The sequence below is a fragment of the Rattus norvegicus genome, chromosome 4 (assembly GCF_021556685.1).
Source record: "Rattus norvegicus strain SHRSP/BbbUtx chromosome 4, alternate assembly SHRSP_T2T, whole genome shotgun sequence".
NCBI lineage: Eukaryota > Metazoa > Chordata > Mammalia > Rodentia > Muridae > Rattus > Rattus norvegicus.
Window position 1 is genome coordinate 91,137,972 of NC_141537.1, and position 26,661 is coordinate 91,164,632.

A 26,661-nucleotide genomic window follows, 5' to 3' on the forward strand; every position below is an offset into this window, starting at 1 on the left:
CATTACATATATATTACATTTAAATACAGCGTGCTGAGTTTGTTCAGTATTGCCTGCATATACTTATTTCTAAGGCTGACTACTTGACTTTAAGTAACCAGTCATTGGGCTCAGACCTGGGGAACATGAATTCTTCCTTTCTCAGCAATTGTTAATCATTTGTAGTTCTTCTTCTAATGATACATCCCAATGAGATGTCTCCCATCTGCAATGGGGAATCAACTTGTGTTGGAACTCTTTAGGCCTTGTTTAGTTCACCTATGTGATACATTGAATATTGAATGTATTGAAATATTACAATGTATCCCAAACTATCTATAGTTTTATATCAACTTAAAACATTCAAGAAAACATACATTTTGATTAAAACATTTGAAGAAACAACACATGGAGACTTGTGAGGAAGGCCATTTGAAGGAAGCCATGATTATAGGAACAAAGAGAGAAACCATGCCAGGAATGAGAATAGAGCCAAAGAAACTTACCAGCAGAAGGAGGAAGAGCTAGTAAGGCACAGAACGAAAGGGCAAATATGCTTACATTTTATTGTGCCTTTCAGCCTTCTCAAACCAGTGACCCTTTCTTCTTTAAAGCATTGTATGAAGGTATTTGGATACTGCTCTCTGAGTGCAGTAAAAGTTAAGTTCCAGCTTCCAGGGACTAAGCCACTACCTAAAGACTATACATGGACTGACCCTGGACTCTGACCCCATAGGTAGCAATGAATATCCTAGTAAGAGCACCAGTGGAAGGGGAAGCCCTGGGTCCTGCTAAGACTGAACCCCCAGTGAACTAGTCTATGGGGGGAGGGCGGCAATGGGGGGAGGGTTGGGAGGGGAACACCCATAAGGAAGGGGAGGGGGGAGGGGGATGTTTGCCAGGAAACCGGGAAAGGGAATAACACTCGAAATGTATATAAGAAATACTCAAGTTAATAAAAAAAAAAGAAAAAAAAAGTTAAGTTCCTTTCATTATCTGGCTTTCCCACTTCTAAATACAATTAAAAGGAAATAATCAGTTAGAAGAATCTCCTCAGAATGTTTGTGTGCTAATATGACTGTGGGTTTGAGAGGAAAGTAAGAACATTTAAGGATATAAATCCATGCATATTTTTGAGGCACAACATTTTTACTGCCATGGAGATATGAAACACTCTCATTTTAAAATTTATTTTTGTTAACACACATTAAACAAAATTGCATATTCTATATACTTCAGTACTTATATCATGCTCAAGATTTTTTGAAAGAAGTAGTCAGCTAACCCAGAGCAGACATTCCCTAGGAGCCTCTAATGTTAATTCAGTAGATGAAAACAGGACCGAATTGGTTGGATGGCACACAAAGACAGTGCAATGCCCTGATTTGGAATAATAGGGAAATCATATTACTTCAAATAAATTGCTATATTTAGGCATCTTATTCTATAGAGTTCTAAATTTTAAAGCTAAATTATAGTATTTTAAAAGATCTATTGTAATTTATTGGTCTCAAAATCATATATAAGTTATTTTTAAGCAAACCCTACCCATAGTCAGTGTGTGTGTGTGTGTGTGTGTGTGTGTGTGTGTATAAAGGATACCCAGCTTCAGAGAATGTACTGATGTCTACTTCTTATTGCTGTGAGAGCAAACCTATGAGAGACACCTTGGGAGAAAGGACTCACAGTTCTGGGATAATAAAGACACAAGGTGTTCATGGCAGCAGGACACAATTTGGTTGGTCACATTGCAGCAGATCAAGAGACAGGGAAACAGAGCTGATACAGAACTGGGATGTAAACCATAAGAACTACCTCTACTGACCCATTTCCTCAGCCAGGTTCTGCCCCTTAAGGTTCTATAACCTCCCAAAGCAGCACTACCAAAAATGGAACATATGTTCAAACACACGAGCTATGTACGACATTGAGGATCCAAGTCACAACCTTCTGCCCTTGGTTCTCAAGTGTTCAAGGTTATCTCATAGTGAATATGCATACAGTATAATTAGAAACTCTCTATAAGTTAATAGTTACCACATTGTAACTATTGTAATTATAACTGTAATTATAGTTACAATATTCAAAATATTTTTGGTGTGTTTTGTTTTTTCCAGACAGGGTTTCTCTGTGTATTTCTGACTATCCTGGAACTCACTCTGTAGACCAGGCTGACCTCAGCTCTGTCTCCAGAGTGAAGGTGTACACAATCAATGTCCAGCAATGATATATTTTTTAAGAGACCAATGTTCAAAAATCTCTTCTGAGGCTCAAGGAATCTCTTAACTTTAAAACCCCACAAAACCAAAAACCTATTGACATGCAGTTCCAATATACAAAGTTGTTAGAGAAAATGCATATCTTGCCCCTACAAAAGAGAGAATGGGAGGGGAGGAAGAGATAGAACAGACAAAAGAAATACCAAAACCCTGTGAGGGAAAGACCAAGCCCTAGGGCTCCACATTAGCATTTGCTGCTTACGCAGTCATTTTCTGGGTGTGGATGACCTTGGTAACATTACCCAAGTGATGAGATACACACATGCACACACATGCACACACACATGCACGTGTGTGTGCTGCTGCTTGCAACATGAATGTGCTCTCACTCGGATGACTTCACTCAATACCCACCGCTTCCCTAAGCACACATCTCATATGACTGGCATCTCCATCATTGTGGAGTGTGTCACATCACTGTAACTTATATTTCAACTTCACAGCTTTACCCACAGCCTACTCAGTAGCTACATGCAGAAAATATGACCTTGCCGCATGCTCTCTGGCTTCAGCAGTCTTCTGGAACAGCAGTGTAAGCCCTACTGATCCCGAAGCTCTCATATCCTGTATGCCTCACAGCCAGCGGCACTGTGATGCTGTTGCCAGGCTCTGCTAGCAGCTCAGGATGTAGCCCTGCCTCCTCATCCCACAGCTGCCAGAGTCTAAGTGTCTTGGCAGTACCTAGAAAATATTTTTGGCAAGGCATTCTGGGCGCTCCATATTTGCAGGTACTCTTTCTTTTCATTCAAACGCAAATTTCCGAAAAAGGATTTGCCTGTGTTGGGTAATTAATATCTTGCCATCAGATCACCTTTACTACCGCATTAGAACATGTAAAGTCTCACTTTAACTTCACAGTCTTGCTGTTGTCCATAGGGCATCACAGCCTGTGTCACAAGTCAAATCTGGCCACCAGACTTCTGCAAGCCAAATAGAACTGCAAATTAAAAATGGAAAGCAACAATGAGGGATTTATTCAGTGTGTCCACGCTGGGAAGCAGGGCAAAGAGATCCAGGGAAGCTACATCCTTCTTTGGGGTCCAGAAGAGAAATCAAAATTAGACTGGAGGACAGCCGTAAGTAGTCTTGTTCAAGGCGTGGCCTCCCCACCACGGACCCATGGTTATCTGGCCTCCAGTCTCATCTGGACTGACAAGTTGTTAGAATGGTGTGAAATCTCTCTCAGGGAGATAAATTATTTCTGTCCTATGTCTTTTCCTTCACACAACATGAGATTCTACAACCCTCATTTGTCCATGACCCCCTCTTCCCCAAATGCACACTTTTTTGATATCTTTCTACAGTTTCATTTCAGGATCTTACTATAAATCTGGCTAGAATCAATGAGCACTAGTCAGGCCACAGCTGGAATGATATGCTATCCTGAAACACTTTCACCAAATAAATTGGCTTGTTACTTTGAATTCAGTCTCACTCAGATTTTCAGAACACAGAGAATACAGGAAAATTCTTTCCTAGAAGGAAGGTACTATGGCTCGCCTGCAGTCTGCTTCTCAACACAGTGTCTGCTCCCTTTTGAAAGGTCATGTGCACAGTTTTCAGTGTCCACATTTCCATTAGCATGCTGGTCTACTGAGTGTCTACCAGAGTTAGGTCTGATTTCAGCATTCCAGGCCTTCACCGTGCGACTGGGATCCAGCTGTTCAGCACAAAGGAGTATGGGATCATTCTGCATCTAAACCCCAAAAATTGAACAGCCTTATAGCTAAATAACCACAAGTCCACACACCTATCTCTATTTAGGGAAAAAATTTCTCTGTGTGCACTTTCTGGAAACTGTTACCAGCTCTCTGACCTATATTTTGAGACTATATATGGATAAAAATAGAATCCTTTTAAATATTTATGACATATAGAATATTGTTTGAAGTCTGCATATTGTCATAGTCTTTTGAATAAAGGAAGACCAATGATGGAAATTAAGTATTCTCATTGTTCTCTTAATTGGTGTCTCCCCTAAATAATGGATCCAGAGTTCACAACAAACACATAAATGAAAAGGTCCCAGTATATAGTGCTTCTCCAAAGAAGCTCACTATCTTCTTTAGGAATGTTGCTTCCATACACAATTTGTTTTCCATAAAATTAATGAATTTTATGTCAACAGCTAAACATGAAATTGAATAAATTAGGTGATTCAAAATTGTGTCCCTTTCTCTATTCCATCACAAGAAGAAAGCACGGCACTTTTCTCTTTTTAATTTGTATGTGCCCCCGTGTTACTTTTCCTAAATAGATTCTAAATAAATAAGTATTTTCCATTTTTACACATGAATGTGGCAATCATTTAAATCTTCTGGATGAGCTCACAGGTAGCAGTGCTGCCTGTCTTTAATACCAGTACTTGCGAGGCAGGTACCTGTAGTACAAAGTCATCTTGGTTAATATAATGAGTTCCAGGCCAGCAAAAGCTACATGGTGTAACTCTGTCTCAAAACACAAAACACCAAAAAATGACAAAAGACTTCTGATGGTTAATTTAATCTTATTTTAGTAAAAAAGTAAATTCTAAATTTTACAGATTAAATTTAATTTCATAATTGTATATATTAAAATAATACTTTTGAGCAGAAGAAACATATTACTTGAAAATGAAAACATTAATACAATTTATGAAATTCAAAGATGAGTAAACATTACACTGTACTTGTATATCAAAGTTTATATAATCAAGCCAGTGTCTTGTTAGAGCTCAGGCTAGATATTACCCATAGATGTGTGTGTGTGTGTGTGTGTGTGTGTGTGTTGTGTATATGTTAGATTCACACACATATGTACTTTAGTAATTAATTTAATTTTCTATTTTTTGATTTTCCATGATTTTATCTTTAAACTATATATTACACATACTATATTTATAGCTCTATGCTTTAATGACATGCATAAATTCTCTCTCTCCTCTCTCTCCTCTTTCTTCTCTCCTCTCTCTCTCTCTTCTGTCCTCTCTCTCTCTCTCACACACACACACACACACACACACACACACACACAGAGTTCCTAGATTTGTGGATTTTTGTTGTTTTGTTAACTATACTGGGCTAAAGGAGTACATATATATGTGGGAAAATCCTTTAGGATATATCTATAAGGATATTTGCAGAAGAGTTTAACTTTTTATATCAGTTCAATAAGTAAAGAAGATTGCCCTCATTGGTGCATAATATTTGCTGTTCAGGGAAGATCAGAATGCTAAAAATGGACACGTGTCTTCACCTCCTCTTCAAAATTAGCAGTACTGACTCTCAGGCCGTCTAGTGCGATGCCAACATACCCGTACCTCTGCTCTCTGACCTTTGAATTTGGACTGAGTTACTCTTCACCACATACATTTTTCATACTTATCACAATGCACTTCCTACATACAAATGTTATATATTACAATTTTTATAGTATTTATACTGTTGTTCTTTACATATCTATAACTGTATGTTTATACAGCTATTCAGTGTGCATATCATGCATAAATACATACATATGTAAACACACACAAACATGTCCGTTTTGTCTGTAGAATTCTAATATAGATTTTTGTACAGTACATGGTTCTAAAGGAATAGAATTTTCAGATTGACTTTTCTGGATTTACTCTGAGACTTTTGGGATTTGTTCTCTAATATGATCTTATTTAATGCTGTAAACAACTATTTTCATTGATTAAGAATGTGACAAAAATCTGTGGAATGCAATACTTGTAGAGATACTCAACCCAGTTACTCCCGGTTTGCCACTTACTAGAAGTAAGAAGTTTCACAGGTCTGTATATGCTATTAATTACATACTTGATGAGCTAATGAAGACAGTAGCATTGATCAATTGCTCTCAGAGGAAGTTCTCAGAGTCCCAGAGGAAGAAAGGGATGAGGGCTGGGATCTCTCATTCAAGAGCTCAAAGAGAGAGCATGAGTTTTCAGGTGTGCCAGGAAAGAAGTCCTTCCTTCTGTAGCTGGAGTTTTAGCAGATAATAATGCAAAGCCTCAATAGTTCCACAAGCTCTGCTAGTTCCACAGTGTCTAGTGACAGAGTAAGGGCTTTGGCTGGAAAACTGTGAGAAGAGGGGCGAATTGAGTGGTGGACATGCAGAAAGTCATCAATGAAGTGAGAACACTGAACCTTGAATTCTAATGAGTGGTTTTTTGTTTTTTGTTTTTTGTTTTTGTTTTTTTTTTTTTTGGCAAGTGGAAAAAAAAACCACTTCCCTTGAAAAATCACCTAATCTGTAGTGAAGTAGAAGTGATTCCCTAGAACAAATGGAGCCTTGTAAGAATGACTTCCCCAACCCCCCTGTAACTAGTTTTCCCAAAACCAGTGGCAATGGAATCCCCACACATGGTGGTCACAGCTGGATTGACCTCACCATTGTGTTAATAGACTTCTTGAGGCAGTTACTGCCTCAAGGTAATACTGACTGCCCACAGAAACTCTCGTCAGTGCTTTTCTTCAAGATCTGTAAGTTGACTCTATCCTAGCAAGCCTGTAAAGAGCTTGGACCATGGAGAGGTATATGATAAAAAACAAGAGCTGCTTCAATTTTCCTATTTGGGCATTGCAAACACATACAGAAATGTATTTGAAAAGTATGGGACGATCTTGGAAGGGATGTAAACTTAGATCAGGCCAAATGCATTTATGTTTTACTTGAAAAACAGATATTTCATGTTTAATACACCATACCTTAAGGAGTTAACTCCAGATCTAGGGTTTGGTTGTTTGACTGAAATAGATCAGAAGATGATCCTTTGTTGGGATATGAATACATTTTTGAAAATGTTTTCCAAATGTTCTCGGGTTGGAATCTTGGTCCCAAGAAGACTATGTTAAGTGAGTTGTCAGCCATTAAAAGACAATACCTGATGGAAGGTAACAAGGCACTGGGGGATCCACCACCATAATGGGTTAACTTTGGTCTCAAAGAGTAGGATGGTATTAACTCAAATAAATCAGTAGCCTTCCTCTACACAAAAGAGAAACAAGCCGAGAAAGAAATTAGGGAAACGACACCCTTCATAATAGACCCAAATAATATAAAGTACCTCGGTGTGACTTTAACCAAGCAAGTAAAAGATTTGTACAATAAGAACTTCAAGACTCTGAAGAAAGAAATTGAAGAAGTCCTCAGAAGATGGAAAGATCTCCCATGCTCATGGATTGGCAGGATTAATATAGTAAAAATGGCCATTTTACCAAAAGCGATATACAGATTCAATGCAATCCCCATCAAAATACCAATCCAATTCTTCAAAGAGTTAGACAGAACAATTTGCAAATTCATCTGGAATAACAAAAAACCCAGGATAGCTAAAATTATCCTCAACAATAAAAGGACTTCAGCGGGAATCTCTATCCCTGAACTCAAGCAGTATTACAGAGCAATAGTGATAAAAACTGCATGGTATTGGTACAGAGACAGACAGATAGACCAATGGAACAGAATGAATTGAAGACCCAGAAATGAACCCACTCACCTATGGGCACTTGATTTTTGACAAAGGAGCCAAAACCATCCAATGGAAAAAAGATAGCATTTTCAGCAAATGGTGCTGGTTCAACTGGAGGTCAACATGTAGAAGAATGCAGATCGATCCATGCTTATCACCCTGTAGAAAGCTTAAGTCCAAGTGGATCAAGGACCTCCACATCAAACCAGATACACTCAAACTAATAGAAGAAAAACTAGGGAACCATCTGGAACACATGGGCACTGGAAAAAATTTCCTGAACAAAACACCAATGGCTTATGGTCTAAGATCAAGAATCGACAAATGGGATCTCATAAAACTGCAAAGCTTCTGTAAGGCAAAGGACACTGTGGTTAGGACAAAACGGCAACCAACAGATTGGGAAAAGATCTTTACCAATCCTACAACAGATAGAGGCCTTATATCCAAAATATACAAAGAACACAAGAAGTTAGACCACAGGGAGACAAATAACCCTATTAACAAATGGGGTTCAGAGCTAAACAAAGAATTCACAGCTGAGGAATGCCGAATGGCTGAGAAACACCTAAAGAAATGTTCAACATCTTTAGTCATAAGGGAAATGCAAATCAAAACAACCCTGAGATTTCACCTCACTCCAGTGAGAATGGCTAAGATCAAAAACTCAGGTGACAGCAGATGCTGGTAAGGAAGCAGAGAAAGAGGAACACTCCTCCATTGTTGGTGGGATTGCAGACTGGTACAACCATTCTGGAAATCAGTCTGGAGGTTCCTCAGAAAATTGGACATTGAACTCCCTGAGGATCCAGCTATACCTCTCTTGGGCATATACCCAAAAGATGCCCCAACATATAAAAAAGTCACGTGCTCCACTATGTTCATCGCAGCCTTATTTATAATAGCCAGAAGCTGGAAAGAACCCAGATGCCCTTCAACAGAGGAATGGATACAGAAAATGTGGTACATCTACACAATGGAATATTACTCAGCTATCAAAAACAACGACTTTATGAAATTCATAGGCAAATGGTTGGAACTGGAAAATATCATCCTGAGTGAGCTAACCCAATCACAGAAAGACATACATGGTATGCTCTCAGTGATAAGTGGCTATTAGCCCAAATGCTTGAATTACCCTAGATGCCTAGAACAAATGAAACTCAAGACGGATGATCAACCCATTCAGAGCCTGCCCCACATGTGGCTCGTACATATACAGCCACCCAATTAGACAAGATGGATGAAGCAAAGAAGTGTAGACCGACAGGAGCCGGATGTAGATCGCTCCTGAGAGACACAGCCAGAATACAGCAAATACAGAGGTGAATGCCAGCAGCAAACCACTGAACTGAGAATAGGACCCCCGTTGAAGGAATCAGAGAAAGAACTGGAAGAGCTTGAAGGGGCTCGAGACCCCATATGTACAACAATGCCAAGCAACCAGAGCTTCCAGGGACTAGCCACTACCTAAAGACTATACATGGACTGACCCTGGACTCTGATCTCATAGGTAGCAATGAATATCCTAGTAAGAGCACCAGTGGAAGGGGAAGCCCTGGGTCCTGCTAAGACTGAACCCCCAGTGAACTAGACTGTTGGGGGAGGGCGGCAATGGGGGGAGGGTGGGGAGAGGAACACCTATAAGGAAGGGGAGGGGGAGGGGTATGTTTGCCCGGAAACCGGGAAAGGGAATAACACTGGAAATGTATGTGAGAAATACTCGTTAGTAAATAAAAAAAAAAAAAAAGAGTAGGATGAATTTTAAAGGAATCAATTCCCCCAGAATGGGTTGCTATGAGAGCCTAGCATCCCCTTAAATCTTTGATTTCTCTTTTTCTGTGTGATTATGTAATTCAGGCGTATTCCCACCATGTGGGATTCAAACAGGTAACAGTAAAACACTTTTTCATGTCTAAAAATTTGAAGGAAGTTACTCCTTTTTATTTATAATTTATTTATTATTTATTTACCCAGCCCTAGGTATTTTGTTACAGAATCACAAAATAGACTAGGGTATCTCTTGTGAATAGACTAGAAATGCCCAACCTTCCCTTATTTAATGTAAAGGGAAAGGCTAAGGGATGTTGGAATATTACAGTGGGTTAGACATTTAACATCTACACATAGACATGAGTAGAGTTCAAAGATATATATTTTAATAATAACTTGAGAAATAGATTTGTGATAAGATCCCCAGCATTCTTGGTAAGTTGTGATTGTATAACGCTGTAGGCCAAATCTTACTGTAGGAACTGCAGCCACTCAGTTGGAAAACCTAAATACAAGAGAGTAATGGGATCCCAGGTTGACAGAAAACAAGAGGCAGCCCACACCTTTTATTTTATTATTTTATCTATTTTCACAGTCCAGATTTTGTTCCCCTCCTGGTCTACTCTCTGCCTGTTCCATATCCCACATCTCCTTCTCCCATTTCTACAAGGATGTCCCCAATCACCCCTCTAGACCTCCCCATTCCCTGGACCCTCCAGTCTCTTGAGGGTTAAGTGCATCTTCTCTGACTGAGACCAAACCCAGTAATCCTCTGCTGTATATGTGTTGGGAGGGGGCTCACATTAGTTTGTGTATACTGCCTGGTTGGTGGCCCAGTGTCTGAGAGTTCACTGGGGTCCAGGTTAGTTGAAACTGCTGGGTCCCCTACAGGGTCATCCTTCTCCTCAGCTTCTTCCAGCTTCTCCCTAAGTCAACTGTAGGGGCCAGTACCTTCTTTTCATTGGTTGGGTGTAAATATCTGCATCTGACACTTTTAGGGCATCCCACAACTTATAAACAAGGTCAACACAGTTACTGTAAAATGAATAGCAAAGTCAAAGCAGCCATAATAACAATGTTGTTCAGGAAAGAATTATTCTATTAATTAGCTTATAAAAAGGTAAATTGTCCTAGAAGACAAAGAGATAACAATGACTAAATCCTCGCCTGATTGATCTGAGTAGCAAAGTCACAGAGAATAACTCAAATCATAAAAAGAGCCACAACTTGTCTATTACTTCCCAGATATGAATCAATTTCCAAATCCAGAACTTTTTGCCTGGAAGTACGGCTAAATCTCAAGGAAATATTTCAGTACATTCCCAAAATATTGTAACTAATCTTTTAATTTCAACTTTCTCCAAAAGTGCTCCACTGCCTTCTATCCGAGCAAATGTGTATTGGCAGAAGTTCTTTAAGCGACTAGCCTCTGAACACAAGTGGCTCAGTGTGCCCCTATGACACTCCAGTTATGGATGATGTGTGCTCTGAACTTTCAATCCAATCTCAGTCCAGTGGGTCACTTAAAGTGTCTTGCAGTTTCCTCCCCAATTCTGTTATGTGTTACTGGATAAACACAAGTAGCTGCTCAAAGAACTCTCAGTTTGATGTCCCAGGTCAGGGTTATTTGCTGAGAAAGGCCACAGGAAGTTGTCAGCCCTGACCTGGACATTAGTAACCAAAAGTAATGCAGTATCTCTGTAGGGCTTGCAACTATGATTCTACCACAAAGGCTTGAAAGATGTCGGTCACCACCTCCCTACTATTAACTCTCCTACCTGTCTTGTATGGATGACGGGTGGAACTTGAATAACAATGGTAGATTATTTAACAAGCACAAGCAGATATGGACTTCAATAGAAGCCACCACACTGATGGAGTTGACTCTTTTAACTCGGTCCTCTCGTAATTGGGTATGTAGCTCTATATTGTTCTTGCAGATTCTCCAGTGCTGTATGTTAAGGATAATCAACAATAGTTTGATTTCAGCTGGCAAGACTGGTGTCTTAGTTTGTGTTTCTATTACTGTGATGTAACATTCTGACCAAAAGCTTGTAGTCCGTCAGTCATGGAAGTCAGAGTAGGAACTCAGACAGTGCTGGGACTTGGAAACCGTAACCAACGCAGAAACCATGTAAGAATGCTGTTTGTGGCTTGCTACCCATGGCTTGCTCAGTCTACTTTCATGTACACTCAGGACAGTGTGTCTAGGTCTTCTCTCATCAATCACTAATCAAGAAAATGCAATATTAACTTGACTACAAGCAAGCATTGTGGTGTTTTTTTCTCTATTGAGAGCCCCGCTTCTTAAATGTTTCCAACTTGTATCATAAAACTATACAGCATGGCTGAAATTACACCTTAATCATCTACATTAGGTATATCAGTTCTCCAGCCTTGTATCATAACCTGGTTCACAGGGATCTTGATCACATTTCCCTTCCACTGGTCCATTAAACTAATGACATTATGCTGGTTGCACCTGGTAAGCAAGAAGTAGTAATTAATCTGTTTGTATTGATATGGGATTTATGTACTAAAAGGCAGGATAAATTTCACTAATATCCAGAGGTCAAATATGATAGGGCATGTTGAAAAATTCTGTCAAAGATAAAGTGTATGTTGTACAAGTTTGCCACTATATTCAAGAACTACAGCACATAGTAGAGATATTTGGTTGTGAGGCAACATATTACTCACTTGTATGGATTACTTCAGTTTATTTCCTAAGTGGCCTGAGAAGGTTCTAGTATTCAGTAGAGTCCAAAGTAAGAGAAGGTCTTGTAATGCATCCAGTCTGTTGTGCAAACTGCCCTAGCATTGGACTCAACAGTTCTGATAGTGGTACTAGAAATATCTAGGGTTGCTGCTTTTACCCTTCTGTAGACATTCTTGGATGAATTATAGTGACAGCATTAAGTGTTCGTGAGCAAATCCCCTCCATCATTCATAGGAAACAGTTCCCTTTCAATGCTCAATTCGTAGCCTGTTTCTGATTCTTAGGACAAAGAGAACTGAATGGCTAAGTTACCATGAAATTTATGCTACTCATCATGAAGGACTCTCATTCCAATTTAAAAATATAGCCACACATGGTAACTGCATTATAAAATTCAAGTGGTGCATGTGCACTGGACGCAGGGGCCCAAAGGCACATGTTACAGGATAACATACAGTCCAAATGCTCATGATCCCCAATCCCATATATTCTCCTCTTTCCTACATTACCTGTGGGATTATAGAAAGTTCTTTATGATAAACTGATGGAGGAAGAAGAACTTGAGTCTTGTTTACAGATGTTTCTATATGATATGCTGGTTCCACTCAAAGGTGGACATCTATAACACTTCAGACTCTCCTACTGCAACTCCTAAGCACTGAAATCCGTTAAGAAACCATAATTTCACAAAAAATATTTTATGTGTATTTTACTTATAGGAAAGATAGGTATATGTGTAATTATTACTGATCTGTTTTCCAGAGCAAACACTGGATGGTCTAGGAATGAGATGAACATGATTGAAATATTAATGATGAAAAAACTTGGAGAGGTCTATAAAGAGATCTTTTGAAATTTTCTATTTGTTTAACTTTTTAAAAATCATATGTTACTGTGTGTACATATGTGCTTAGGCCTGAGGAATTGCATAAGCCTGAGCTATTAGTTGCTAAGAAAGAAGCTTAGAAGTGAGATCTATTAATGTAAAACAAACATAAAAGCTGAAAAATGAAATTCCTCCTATAAATTTTCACTGGATCCTGACCTTAGCAGGGATCATGGTAGTAGCAAGTGGTTATAATGACCTGTTCTGTGGGTATTAGCTGAGTCTTCCTTCTGTACTCCTACCACTGCCTAATAGATTCATGAAAAAAAGGAGTCCACAGATGTGTGGTGGAGATGAGATATGGGTTCAGCACTCATTCTTGGGTGCCCAGTTTGCCAGCAGCTGCAGAGACCAAGACTAAGCCCTCAATACAATGCGGTTTCTTTACCACCAGTACAATGGATGGCCTCATTGTGAAAGGGTCTGTGTTTTATCTTTATGAAGAAACTTACTCTAGATACATATTTGCCTTCTTCTGCCTAAATTATCTTATGTTGGCCTACAAAATACTATATATACTTGTGGTGATTACTTTTGCATTGCTTTGACAAAATAATGGGCAGAAATGACTTACAAGAAGGATTTAATTTGGCTTATGCTTTGAAAGGATCTAGTTCATGGTCATGTGATTTGTGCACTTGGGCATAACATTATAGCAGTAGGAATGTGTGTCCTAAGACATCTGCTCACATCACAGCTCACCAGGAAGTATAAAACAAGACAGGAAATGGCAGGGATAACATTCCTATGGACTTACTTTCAGTAATCTACCAGGACTCTCCTATAATGGTGTGCAGAACTTTCCAATGTAGTACCACGAGCTGGCGATCAAGCATTCTGATCAGAAGTCTATGGTGATGTTTTACCTTTAAATCGTAACAATACCATCATTATTGTTCCACCCTGTTGCTTCTGATCCAGAAAAACATGTCATAGTAAAAGAACTGTAGCTAGAGAACCATGTTTCAAAATTTCCTCGTCTTCCCATGTTCTCCATCTTCCTGAAGCTGCTTGCATAATAGAAGAGTGGGGTGATCTTGGGAGTGACTCACAATGCTGAAACAAAGTTCTCCAAAAATCACATTCTGAATTATCACTCCAGATTCAGTGCCATCTCTTCCACAGCTGGCATTCATGGGTGCTGAGTCAGGACGAAACGGAGGTAGCACCACTTGACATCACCTCAACACACACTGGAGCAGATCTACTCTCTGTTCCTGTGATTCATGCTCTACGGGCCTACAGGTCTTCATTCCATAAGGCAGCATGTTTCTGCCATGAGACACAAAGATGAGTCCATACAACTGGGAGTCAGGTGCTGGGATACTTTTGACTTTTTGACTCTTGCTTCTGTGCAATCAAGCCAAAAAGAGTTACAGTGTGCTGTGTTTGATCTGGATTATCCAAGGAAATTGAAAGAGATCCTTAGTCTGTGGGTGTCTCACTACAGTCACACATTACTTCATGATAGGGACTCTCATCTTGTAGTATAGTATAATATTGTATCTCATGTAGCATACTTCCATAGGCTTACATCATACATGTGTGTCACAGGATCAAGCTTGACGTGATCTCAGATGCAGTTTGCCAAATGAGACTTCTGCTAGCATAACACGGCTACTGGTTCTTATAAAACTGAAGCAATTCCTTTTAAAAAAATAATGAAAAATATACAGTATGGTAAGTCAGCAGCATAGACCATAGTATTACTATCAAATATCAGGTATTGGACTTTGACTGCTGTTAAATTAATTTCCAGTCTGTCATGCCCGTTCACACGGGAATCTCCCTCTCTACAAGAGTCATGGTTATGATAGACTTGCCATGGTTCAGATATCACCCCATATATACAAACTTCTAGCTCTATTATAATCTAATGAGACTACAGTCCTATGTACCATTGAAGAGAGTATCATATGATGCATTTCATTGTATTGTCATACTTTGTGTTTAAAGTCACCAGAAAATGACAATACCCAATTTAGGCAGAGCTGCTAAAAGTTCAGAATATTGTTCCTGGGTATGTCTACAGGAGTGCTTCTGGTCCTTTTTCCTCATGAGACAGGCATGATACAACTTGTTGGGGTTCAAATGAAGGGAGCTTGAACATTTGTCTGTCTTGTACTCACACCGTGTTGTCTATGGCCCTTAGATTTGCACTGAAGTGTACCATCAGTTTTACTGGCACTTACGATACAGATTGTCAGTTGTGAGACCTCTGGCCCACGATGATCCTATGACACAATACACTCTTCATGTGTTGTGGGGGCTTATATGACACCAAGTGGATAAACAATTTCAGTCCTCTCTTAATCACATGAGACTACACGCAATCCTACATGATATTCTTAGTAATCCTTTGTACTTTATGAGTCTGTGCCCTGTAATTCAGATGGATGAAAAACTACAATACCCAGTAGAGTGTGGGCCTGTGTGTTCTTTTCTCCATTCTGTTGCTCTGGTTTTTTTCTCTATAAAATCCTGCCTAGTACATTGACTGAGTGAATGAATGAGTGAATGAGCATTTGGAATCACTTTAAAGATAATATATTCTAGTTAATGCATTCCTTATAATACTGAGATTTATTAGAAAACTATTCACACCAAAAATTTAAAGATATATTCAAAATTATAAGAATTTGTTTTGTTAAACAAATTGTCTTCTCTTTGTCTATTTTTCTTTTCTTTTCTTTTGAAAAATATATTTATTATTATCTTTTTATTTAATCTTTTTTTTACAGTCCAGACTTTATCGCTCTCCCTGTCCACTCTCTGACTATTACATATCCTATACCACCTCCTAATTCTTTGGGTCCTCCAGTCTCTTGAGGGTTAGGTGCATCTTCTATAACTGAACACAAACCTGGTAGTCCTCTACTGTATATGTGTTGGGGGCCTCACATAAGCTGTTGTATGCTATGTGATTGGTGATCCAGTGTCTGAGAGATCTTGGGGGTCCAGGTTAGCTGAGACTGCTGGTCATCTTATAGGGTTGCCTTCCTCCTCAGCTCCTTCCAGCTTTTCCCTAATTCAACCACAGGGGTCAGCACCTTCTGTCCATTGGTTGGGTGTAAATATCTGTATCTGACTCTTTCAGCTGCTTGTTGGATGTTTTGGAGAGCAATCATGCTAGGCCCCCGTCTGTAAGCACACCATAGCATCAGTAATAGTGTCAGGTCTTGGAGCCTCCCCTTGAGCTAGATTCCAATTTGGGCCTCTTGCTATACATTGTCTTCTTAGCTTTCATTTAACAAATATTTATTGAGGACCACTGTGCATAAGGCTTTCCAGCAGGCAGAGAGAAAAACCTGAATATCCACATCTTCTGTGTCTTTTACATTAATGGGTAAATAGGTAAACAGAATAAATATTCAGAATGTGGTATGTTTTGGATTATGTGTTGGGAAATAAAATCTTTTTTTAGATATAACGGCAAGAGAAAACTTCAATAAAGGCACAAACAAAGATTGAAGAAATGTAGGGTCTCTGCTTAGGATCAGGAACAGAACCCGAAGAGAGCTCCAGCAACACTGCATGGTAGTACAGCAGTAGTGCATGGTGATATTGCAGGGATAATACATGACAATGATGCTGATGCTGATCTTGGTCGTGGTGGTGTTGTTGTTGTAGTGGTAGAGCCAGGTATTGAATACTGAGCCTGTAGAATATTTAGATTAGTCAGATAGTGTACCATCTGGAGATTCTGAGGAGAACTATGGCATAGGATGACTCAGATTTCCCCAAAACTCAGTCAATTGAGTATATACAGAAAGGCCAATAGAAGAAGCAGAAGTCAATTACATATTTATTGGAAACTTAAGTGAAAGATGATAATGGTTTAGAGAAGGCAATGAACTTTTGAGAAGTTGTTAGCTATTCTATGTAATGTGAGGATGATGATTTTTGCTGACACATTGCACACATATCATAAAAGAAGAATGAAGCTGCCTTTGGCTAGGATGGGGAAGACCACTGTATATATAGAAGAATTCTGAAAGGACTTCTAGAAGCCTTCTCAAAGAACTAGATTTTTTTTTTATTAACTTGAGTATTTCTTATATACATTTCAAGTGTTATTCCCTTTCCCGGTTTCCGGGCAAACATCCCCCTCCCCCCTCCCTTTCCTTATGGGTGTTCCCCTCCCAACCCTCCCCCCATTGCCGCCCTCCCCCCATAGTCTAGTTCACTGGGGGTTCAGTCTTAGCAGGACCCAGGGCTTCCCCTTCCACTGGTGCTCTTACTAGGATATTCATTGCTACCTATGAGGTCAGAGTCCAGGGTCAGTCCATGTATAGTCTTTAGGTAGTGGCTAGTCCCTGGAAGCTCTGGTTGCTTGACATTGTTGTACTTTTGGGGTCTCGAGCCCCTTCAAGCTCTTCCAGTTCTTTCTCTGATTCCTTCAACGGGGCCTATTCTCAGTTCAGTGGTTTGCTGCTGGCATTCGCCTCTGTATTTGCTGTATTCTGGCTGTGTCTCTCAGGAGCGATCTACATCCGGTTCCTGTAGGCCTGCACTTCTTTGCTTCGTCCATCTTCTCTAATTGGGTGGCTGTATATGTATGGGTCATATGTGGGGCAGGCTCTGAATGGGTGAAAGAACTAGATTTTTATTTAAGTTTATAAATACTTTTGTCTGAATATATGTTGTGCACCACAAGTGTGCCTATGGGTTATTATAGCCTCTGAAACTGGAGTCATGGATGGTTGTGGGCTCCCATGTCAGTGTTGAGAACCAAACCCCTGTCCTCTGCAACAACAAGTGCTCATAACCGCAGAGCCATCTTTCTAGTTCCTCTGACAGTCATTATATATTAACTTTGAGGTATTTTAACACAGGAGGAAATGCAAGTGATTGTAAGTCAGACATGAAGGCATTTCAGGCTGAAGAAATAAACTTGAATGCCATCAACATTCAAGTAGTACTGACATTCTGAGCCTACATGGGCTCATCAGAGAGCTAAGGTGTGTGTGTGTATGTGTGTGTGTTACATTATAGATGCAGAGCTATATAGAATGGGATAAATATTAAATCCACAGATTGACCTTCATGCGATTGTGGGATTGGAGGATGGATATGGAAGTTTGACACCACTCCTCTACCTACAGTGGGCTTGAAGCTACTGATGATCACAAAATCGATAGTTAGGACTCCAGCAGATCCTGTGCACCTCCGTCTTTCTCGTGTCACCTCCAACTTCAATGATAAAAGTAATGTTTGCAGATGGCCATGGTATGCCTCACACAGTGGCACTTACTCAAAACACAGGATAAAGAATGCCTTTTCTCTCACTGAGGCCAGACCAGGCAGTCGTCTGCCGTATCAGTGTCCGAACTTCAGACCAGCTCCTGTATTTGGGGGCTCAGTGTCTGAGTGGCACCTGCCTTTGATGCTAGTGCTTGGGAGACAGAAGACTCCTCTTCTGGCTACGTCAAGAAGGGAAAACCATCCTCAGGAATGTGTCCTGTTTTATCGATATAGTAGAAAGCCTCTGAAGTGAAGAATTTGCCAAACTAAAAGGAGGACCAAGAGTTAGCTGCTCAGACTGTTGTCCTGTGCACCTCTGGGTTGTGATTTCCGGGAATGTCCTTTGCCTTGCACTTTACACTGCCTTCAAACTATTTTCATGACCATCTCATTTTTAGAAATTATTTCTAAAGATTGAATCTTTGAAAGGTTCATACCATGCAAAAGGGGTTTTAGTTTGTCTTTGGTTTCTGTTTGTTTGTTTGTGTTTTCTTAAGACAGGTTCTCACTATGTAGACTTGGCTGGTATGGAAGTCACTCTATGGACCTTGAACTTAGAACTCAGATCATCTTGCCTCAGTGTCCTGAGTCCTGGGATTAAAGGCATGTGCCACTATGCCTAGCTTTCCTACAATTTGTTTTGATCAGATTAATATTCCCAATTCTTCTAAAATTCACAACCACTCTTTCCTACCCACCTAAGTATCTGTCATTTTTGTTTGTTTTAATCCTTTATGACTAATTCGGACTACTCAAATGTTTTTGGGTGTGGTCTTTACTAGAGAGTGATTGATTTAAGAGGAGGTACAATTTTAGAGAAGAATGTCTCTTCCTCATCCAGTAGCTAACAATTGTCAGTATCCGTACTGCTTCGAGTAGGATTTTCCTCCCAACTCCTGTCTCCTTACAATGATTTAGTTGGTGTGGGCTTGCACAGGTTTGTGCCTGCTGCTCTGGCAGCTCTGAGTTTGCATGTGCAGCTGCCCTGCGGTCCAGAAGACAATATTTCCTCACAGTCATTCACCACCTCAGACCCTTCCACCCATTCCCCTCCCTCTTCCTCAATGATCCTTGTTCCTGTGGAAAAGGTCGCAATGCATATGTTCCCTTTAGGGCTAAGCATTCTTCAGGCTCGTCTTTCCTGTACCATGGCCTGTTGGGGAAAACGTGTGTGTTTTCTATCCCTTGTACTGCACCTATTCAGTGTATCAAATAACAACTTTGTTGGATTGCTAGAGTCCCTTCAGGTTTTCCTTTGCTAACATTCTAAATGAAAATGAAGATGCTTTATGGATATTAACCAACACAGCAGCTATTAGAGAGCAATACAGTGAATAGATTGAAGGAATTCTTATGAGTTTACATCACTTGACTGGGTTGTTCCACAGAGAACTGCAGTTCTCATTTTTAAGTCAATCCAGAAAGAGAAGACAACTTAGAAAGATTAACACATACAAAAGAATACAGATAGTTTAAAGGAAAATTTAAAAAAAGGAAAATAAAGTCTTTAAGATAAAAATGAATAATAATACACTGCTATTATCACATGTTGTGAATAAAAGACTGAATCTATATAATAAAATCACTCCTAGGCCCAAATACAGTGTTTCGGGTATATAATGACGAGCAGGTCTTTTAGGACGCCATCTTTGGTTTATAGTCCAGTGCTGTATCTGGGCATTCCTGAAGGAGATTGGTAGAGCTGTGTGATAACCTCTAAGGACCCTCAGTTTTGCATATTCATCCTCACTTTAATGTAGATAGAGCCTGTGCATATAATTTTGCTCAGGTGATTAGTAATATTATATGCATAGTCAAGCGAAGATGACAAGATTTTCTCAATCCCCCTAATATAATCACAGAGCTCCTTTAAAGGCATATTTTTCAAGTTTGTGGAATTAGAGGACGTTAAAGATGTAAGTTTCAGAGATTTGAAGCTTTTCTTGCCAGCTAAAGAGCCACATACTCAGGAAACAAAGGTCTTGGTCTCAGAAACACAAGGAGCAGGATCCTGCCAGCGAGAACGAATTTGGATGTGGCTGTGCATCTCAGTGGCTCAGTATGAGAAAGAAACTTTGCTTTCAGGTGTGGGATGGTGCACAGAGATTTCCAGCTTTGGGAACTGTGATCCAGGCAGCTGGTGTCACGTTAGAACACTCGGCACATTTGTGGGAGTTTGTTACACAGAGTAGGAATCTAATGCAGCTTATTCCTACTTCATGTGTCCGACTAGAGGGCAGGGATAGGACACCAAGGCTCTTTCTCCCAGTTGGCTGGTGAATCAGCACATATGGCACCTCTCAGATGGTGCTGAACACTGGGGACATCAGGACTTCTCCTTTGTCACAGTAGGAAGTTTACAGCCTAAGAGCAGGTGTCCCAAGAGCATCGTAATAAAGTGGACAGCGATGACAGAGCTAGGGAAATCACGCACCATTTTCACCAATGATGAGGTCTTCACAAAAGTCCACTAATGTCAAGTGGAGGAGACCTAAGTCCTAGCACTTACTCCCAGGACATTGTCAGAAGAACATGATAGAAGGGATGGGTGGCAGGTGTATTTGAATCATGTGATTCAGTGACAAACTCCTATCCTAAGATTTTATTTTTATTCTTTGAATTTTGTATATGCCAGGGCACATGTGTATGCCTGTGTGCATCCGAGTGCAGGTACTAACAGGGGCTAGAAGATGGCACTCAACCCCCAGGAAGTGGATTATGTATTGGCAGTTTTGAGCTGCGTGACATAGGCCCTGGTAACCCAGTTCTGGTCCTCTGTAAGAACAGCATGCACTCTTAACAGCTGAACTCTTTCTCCAGCCCTAATCTTGTTTTAGTAATGTTAGTGTTTAGAGGAAAAGTTGGAAGCAATGTACTTGAAGGAAGGCCTTGTTGCACCCCAATGGCAGGTTAGGGGTATCAAGATGTTTATAGGGATATCAGTGTGTTTGAATGTAAAATATAAATCCACCTGATAAACTCGATAATAGCTAATGCCAAGAATGTTGAAATTAACATCTAACCTTTAAATTTAACCTGAATTTCTAGAAACACTCATACATTAAAAATGGAGATTAAATTTTTGAATATAAACATTCTATTGTAACATTGGTTCATATTTTGATCAGCAATTTGAGACATATACCTTATTGCTATCTTTGAACACTTGTTCAATGTGTGTATCATAAGCAGTTACATCTCCTGAGCTGTGCATTTGGATTGTCAGGTATGGAAAAGCTAAGAACCTAGAATATTCCTGTTCTTTTAGATATGAAAGGGAGGAAAAATTTTTATCGCAAGGTTTAAGATCTGATTTGGCTTATATTTCTCCAGGGATATACTTGTTTTTGATCTTAGAAAATGGATTTTATTACAGAGAATGCTATCAGATAAATGTAAAGCAGTGCCATTTGTGCTCCCTCAGCAGATTTATACTTTTGTTCTTTTGTATCTGAATGGTTAGGAAATAACTGACGCTCATTAGAGAGTCAACCAGACCTAAGGAAAACACACTGTTCATAAAGGCCAAAGTTTTAATGAAACACTGTATAGGTTTGGAAAATTAAAATGGCTTAAATTTGATATGATTTTATAAACTAAATTCTACAATATGTTTTCTATAAATGACAAAAGCTATGAAATGCGTTTTCACGTTTTAATTACAATTCACATGTCTGTGGCTCCTGCTGTGATGTTTTGTTCAGAAGAAATCTCATTTGTGAGGCTGCCAGTATAGAAGCTGACAGATGGTAAAACCAGTTTCCAGCTTCTCAGAATACTGGTTTAATGTGGCTTAGACTAGTTTATTAGTGTTGTTTGCTTATTATATATTCAAGGAGTACAAATACATTCTCATTGCTGTTTTATTCTTCTTCTTGCTATAGTTATATCTATACATATGTTTAGGTTACTTTCAAATTTATCAGGATACTGTTCTTATGGATGATTTAGGTGATGCTTGTCAGTGTGTCTAGGACTATATAGACTAGAAAGCTCAAAGTCCAGTTTCTTGGACACAGATTAACAAAGTAACTCACTAATTTGGTAAATTTTTTTAAAAAATATTGTCATCAAATAAACTAAATTAATCAAACATGATAATTACCTCTTCCTCTCTCTTCCTCTCTCTCTTCCCTTTTCTCTGACTTTTCACCATACCAGAATTCACACAGCAATAGTTAAGACAACTATGCTTAGGAAAAAAAAATACTCTTTTCCACTGTCCTTATTATCTGGTTGATTATCCCAATTAACTTCCACATTAATATTACAATTCTGGTGCTTGCTGGATGGCAGTTGAGTCAATTGTGTGCTTCATCCATTTAAGTCTTGATCCAATTTCTCTTCCAGTCCTGCTGAGCATGACTTGCTTATTGCTGTCCTCAGGTACCCACAGGCAGCTTTCATGGGACAGCAGTCATCACAAAGAAAAACACCTAGGAAAGATTGAAAAAAAGGAGAAAAAAAAAGAGATGCAAAATTATTTAAACGTCTGTGTGGGGTCCGTCTGTGTGCATGTGGAGGCCAGAGGTTAACACCAGGTGTCTTCCTCATTCACCTTTCAGCACATTTTTTTTTTTTTTGAGGTAGGCTCCCTCATTGAATCAGAGCTCAAAGATTTCCCTAGACAGGCTGGCCAGCAAAGCCTAGGATCCTTTTGTCTTCCCCACTTCAGCAGCAAGCTTACAGGTGTGCACTGCTGCCCATGCCTGGCTTTTATGGGGATGCTGGGGATCAGACACAGGCTCTCAAGCCAGGTAGTAAGCATTTGGCTACTCACCCATATCACCAGTTCTTCATCTACATTGTTTTGTAAGTACACTAAAGTTGATTTAGTCTCTAAATTATTTTATAACTAGTTACGGGGCATGAAAGAAAGAAAATAAGACTCTATTATCTTTCCTGAACCCTACTTGTAGGTTTTAGGGGTGCTACTTAGGGATGTCTAATTTGGCTCATTGCTGTGGTGGGAATGCAGTGCACATAAGGGGCACATATGTAACTGGCAACCTAATTTTTCTGCTTTCATCAAATGCTGCAATGCCAAATCTTCATTCAACATGCCAGTTAGATACACTTGGGAGCCTAACAGCACCACGCGCATAAGAGATGAAAACGAACAAACTGGAAAGAGTCATTAGCTTTCTGTTTTTCTAACACAACAAAAATTATAGCATCGAACGCGTTGCAACTGGGAAATTCCACTTGAAAGATGAAGCAATCTTCAAAGAGAATCATTCATGTACCAACTTCCTCAAGTGTCCATTAGAATTCATAAATGAGGTTTCTAGCATACAGCTTTTTCTTTTCTGCAATACCAGGTCGATGCGTGCAGTGGACGGAGCAAGCTCCTATTCCAACTCCTAGTTCCAAAAATCCATTTAATATATTGTCCTCGGATAGAGGACGTATCAGATATTAAACTGATAAGAACAGATACTACACTTGATCTTAGCCAAAAGGCCGAGAAGCGATGCTTTTTCTTTTCTTTCAAGAAAAACAAAAAAAAAAAAATAATGAAAATGAGTCAACTTTTCAGAAGTGTGCTTTAGGACACATATTCCATATGTCTTTTAGTACAGTGCACATGTATTCAAATCTTTATTTGGGAAAAATTCATAGTGTAAGAAAATGTGAGCTTTAATGTGTTCATGAAGAAGGCAACTGACAGATTGCCATGGTTCTCCCTAATTATGGATGCAATCTGTGAGTGTGAAAACTGCAGTCAGCTGTGGTTACCAAAATGCCCTTGGAATGTGTCCTATAATTTTGAAGTGTGCACTATAGAGTAATAATTGCTACCAGTCATAATGAAATAAACAGAACCAAGTCAAGTTAATGGTCAGAACTTGGTCAATATCAAGCACTGTCCTTCAAAAATGAACAGAACTTTTAAAAAATGTCTATTTACAGCTTGTAACTCACCAGCTGAAAATGTTTAGATATAACTTCTCTACAAAACTGTCCTTTGCAATAACCACAGATTTCTCCTACTGAAGACTGTGGTGCAAACTTTCCTAACTTTTCCCTCTATGGCTTCGAGTATTTTCAGATTTTTAAAGTCCCCGCCCATTCCTAAAAGTGATCAGGTTGTAAAGCTCTCTTACTTATACTGTGAAAGAAAAGAGATCTGGCACACCAGAGTGTCTTAGGGCACCTAGAGCTCTGAAGAAATGTGTGAGATGTAGCTTTGGACGGACACTAAGGAGAGTGAACATCCTGGCTGTGTCCTTTCTTTATTGGCCTCTCGACATGTCCAAACCATTCTTAACGGACTCACTCCATGAGACATGGGAGGGTTGGGTATAGGAACATTCATTCAAGAAGTAAACTAAAAGCCTTGAGTCTGGGGAGATGGCTAAGTGACTTGTGTTGCTTGTGCAAGTCTGAAGACCTGGACTGACCTGGGGGGGTCCCTGGAGACCCCCTAAATGACTGTGATAACTTACATGTATAATCCTGGACCCTTCACTACAGGGAATCCCTTGAAGCTTCTATCTGCTGTAGCCCGAGTACCTAGAACTGAAGGCATTATGTTCCAACAAGGTGGGCAGAGAGCACCCACAGAGAGGTATGGAAAACGCATATCTGCAGCCCCACATATGAACACAGACATCACAAACACATATACACCCTCACATTGTATGTTAATGAATGTTTAATATGCATTTGCCATAAACCATACAAGGAAAAAAATGCAGCATCAACTTTCCTATCACCTCCCTTCTGAGTGTCTTGTTTTGCTATATAATAATAAAAATAGTAAAATATATAGCAGAGTTATGCTCACAAAAGAACATTTAACAATCACAATCATATTCGTTCAAAAGGTATACTTCTTATACACCCCACCTCCACAGCCACATCGCAGGAGTCAGACAGATTAACCAGAAAATGCACACAAATATGCACATGTACTTGAACAGCACACTGTTTGGCTTTCTCATGCATGCTGCCTGCTTCCAAACAAAGCAGTACACGGACTATGAAGAACTTAAACTTTGAGAAAGGAGCTTATAAAAGGTGCCAGTGCGGAGAACTCTGCTGTATGACCTTAGCAATGTATTAGGTACCTCGAAATGGTCCTATATTCTAGCAGAATGGGTTAAATGTTTCTGTTAGAGTTAAATGCGTTCCATGTGTTGTACTGTCTGCTAAAGGCATAAATATGAGGAATGGAAGAAAAGGATGAATGGAAAACTGTTCAGGTCCCAATACAACCTCAAAGGAAATGATGCAGTGCAAGGGGAGACAGGATCACCGGAAAACAAATTAGATAAACAACTCCGCCAACCATCAGAAATCTTACCATTTCTAAAGAGATACACGTTCTCCAAGGAGTCACCAGTCAAATGGTCATGGACTCTGGAATGCTACTGAGGACCGCCAGAGTAGGCACAGAGTCCACTCCTAGCCAATCCCAAGGCTTCTATTCTTATAATCTACTGCTACAAATGGTTACTGGGAGGCGTGACCTGTTTAAAGGAAAGGAGGCCCGCTCCTTGTTACCTCCGCTCCTTGTTACCTTGTTAGCTAGAGAGTTGTCAAGAGGATCCTGGGGTGGATGACACTGGAAAACCTGGGCAGAACACTGCAACAACCCCTATTTCCAGGAAGAGAAAGACAATATCCCTGTCACAGAGAGCCCAGGAGCATCTCTACCCCAGCTTTCCGCACCCCACCGCGGCGCCCCGACCTGCCCTGGCGACTCGCAGCGCGCGGGGATCTGGCGCTCGGCGGGCTCCGCTCCCTCCCCCGATCGGCCGCGGGTGTGCGCGTGTCGCCGCGCCAGGCTGCGTGCGCGGAAGCCAGCGACGCGGTTGGCCGGCGCCGCCCTCGGGCTGCCCCCGCCCGGCCCGACTCTGTCACCCGCTCCGAGGCCGCGGCGCCGCCTCCTGCCGTCCGGAGCGCGGCCTGCCCTGGAGGCGCTCGCTGCAGCCGCCCCGCGGCCCCGCTGCGCACACCGCCGTCCACCCGCGACCGCCGCGCGCCCCGCCCGCTCCCATTCTCGCTCAGCATGACTGACTACGAAGCTCCGGCGGAGCAGCCTCGGTGGCGCAGGCGGGAGCGGCGAGAGGAGTGCTGAAGACAGCGGCCGAGCCGGAGTGGACGCCGGGTCCGGACCAGCCCGTAGCTCCAAGGTAGCGACGCGGTGCGCATCCGGCTCGCGTGGGGCCTGGGCTGAGCGCGGCCAGGTGACTCGCCCCGGCTTGGCCGCGGGCCCTGCGGGGGGAACTCGCCCGGCGGGCGTGGGCACTGTGCGGCGTGGCCCGCTCCTGCAATCCTGGGGTCTCGGTCGCAGAGTTGGAGAGGGTTGTGGTTGCGG

The 26,661-nt window shown here is 40.6% G+C and overlaps 2 protein-coding genes and 1 non-coding gene across 7 annotated transcripts in view; 1 reads left to right on the forward strand and 2 right to left on the reverse strand.

Annotated features, from left to right (window-relative positions):
• Positions 1-19,650: 19,650 nt before the first annotated feature.
• On the reverse strand, positions 19,651-26,431 carry LOC147994882 (uncharacterized). The gene is made up of 3 exons (XM_087659578.1): positions 26,036-26,431; positions 25,861-25,938; positions 19,651-22,771 (listed from the first exon to the last, which is right to left on the reverse strand). Exons 1-2 carry the CDS (start codon positions 26,352-26,354, stop codon positions 25,880-25,882), a joined length of 378 nt encoding a protein of 125 aa, XP_087515704.1. The 5' UTR covers positions 26,355-26,431; the 3' UTR covers positions 19,651-22,771; positions 25,861-25,879.
• Positions 23,619-23,810, reverse strand: LOC120102751 (U2 spliceosomal RNA). The gene has a single exon (XR_015687303.1). It is a non-coding gene; the product is annotated as a U2 spliceosomal RNA (small nuclear RNA).
• Positions 26,197-26,661, forward strand: part of Ccser1 (coiled-coil serine-rich protein 1) — a 1,234,532-nt gene continuing 1,234,067 nt past the window's right edge. For 3 of the 5 annotated variants that reach the window (XM_087658738.1, XM_087658739.1, XM_087658740.1), the window contains exon 1: positions 26,200-26,476. The gene's annotated coding sequence lies outside the window, so the exon portion shown is untranslated. 5 annotated transcript variants of the gene reach the window in all.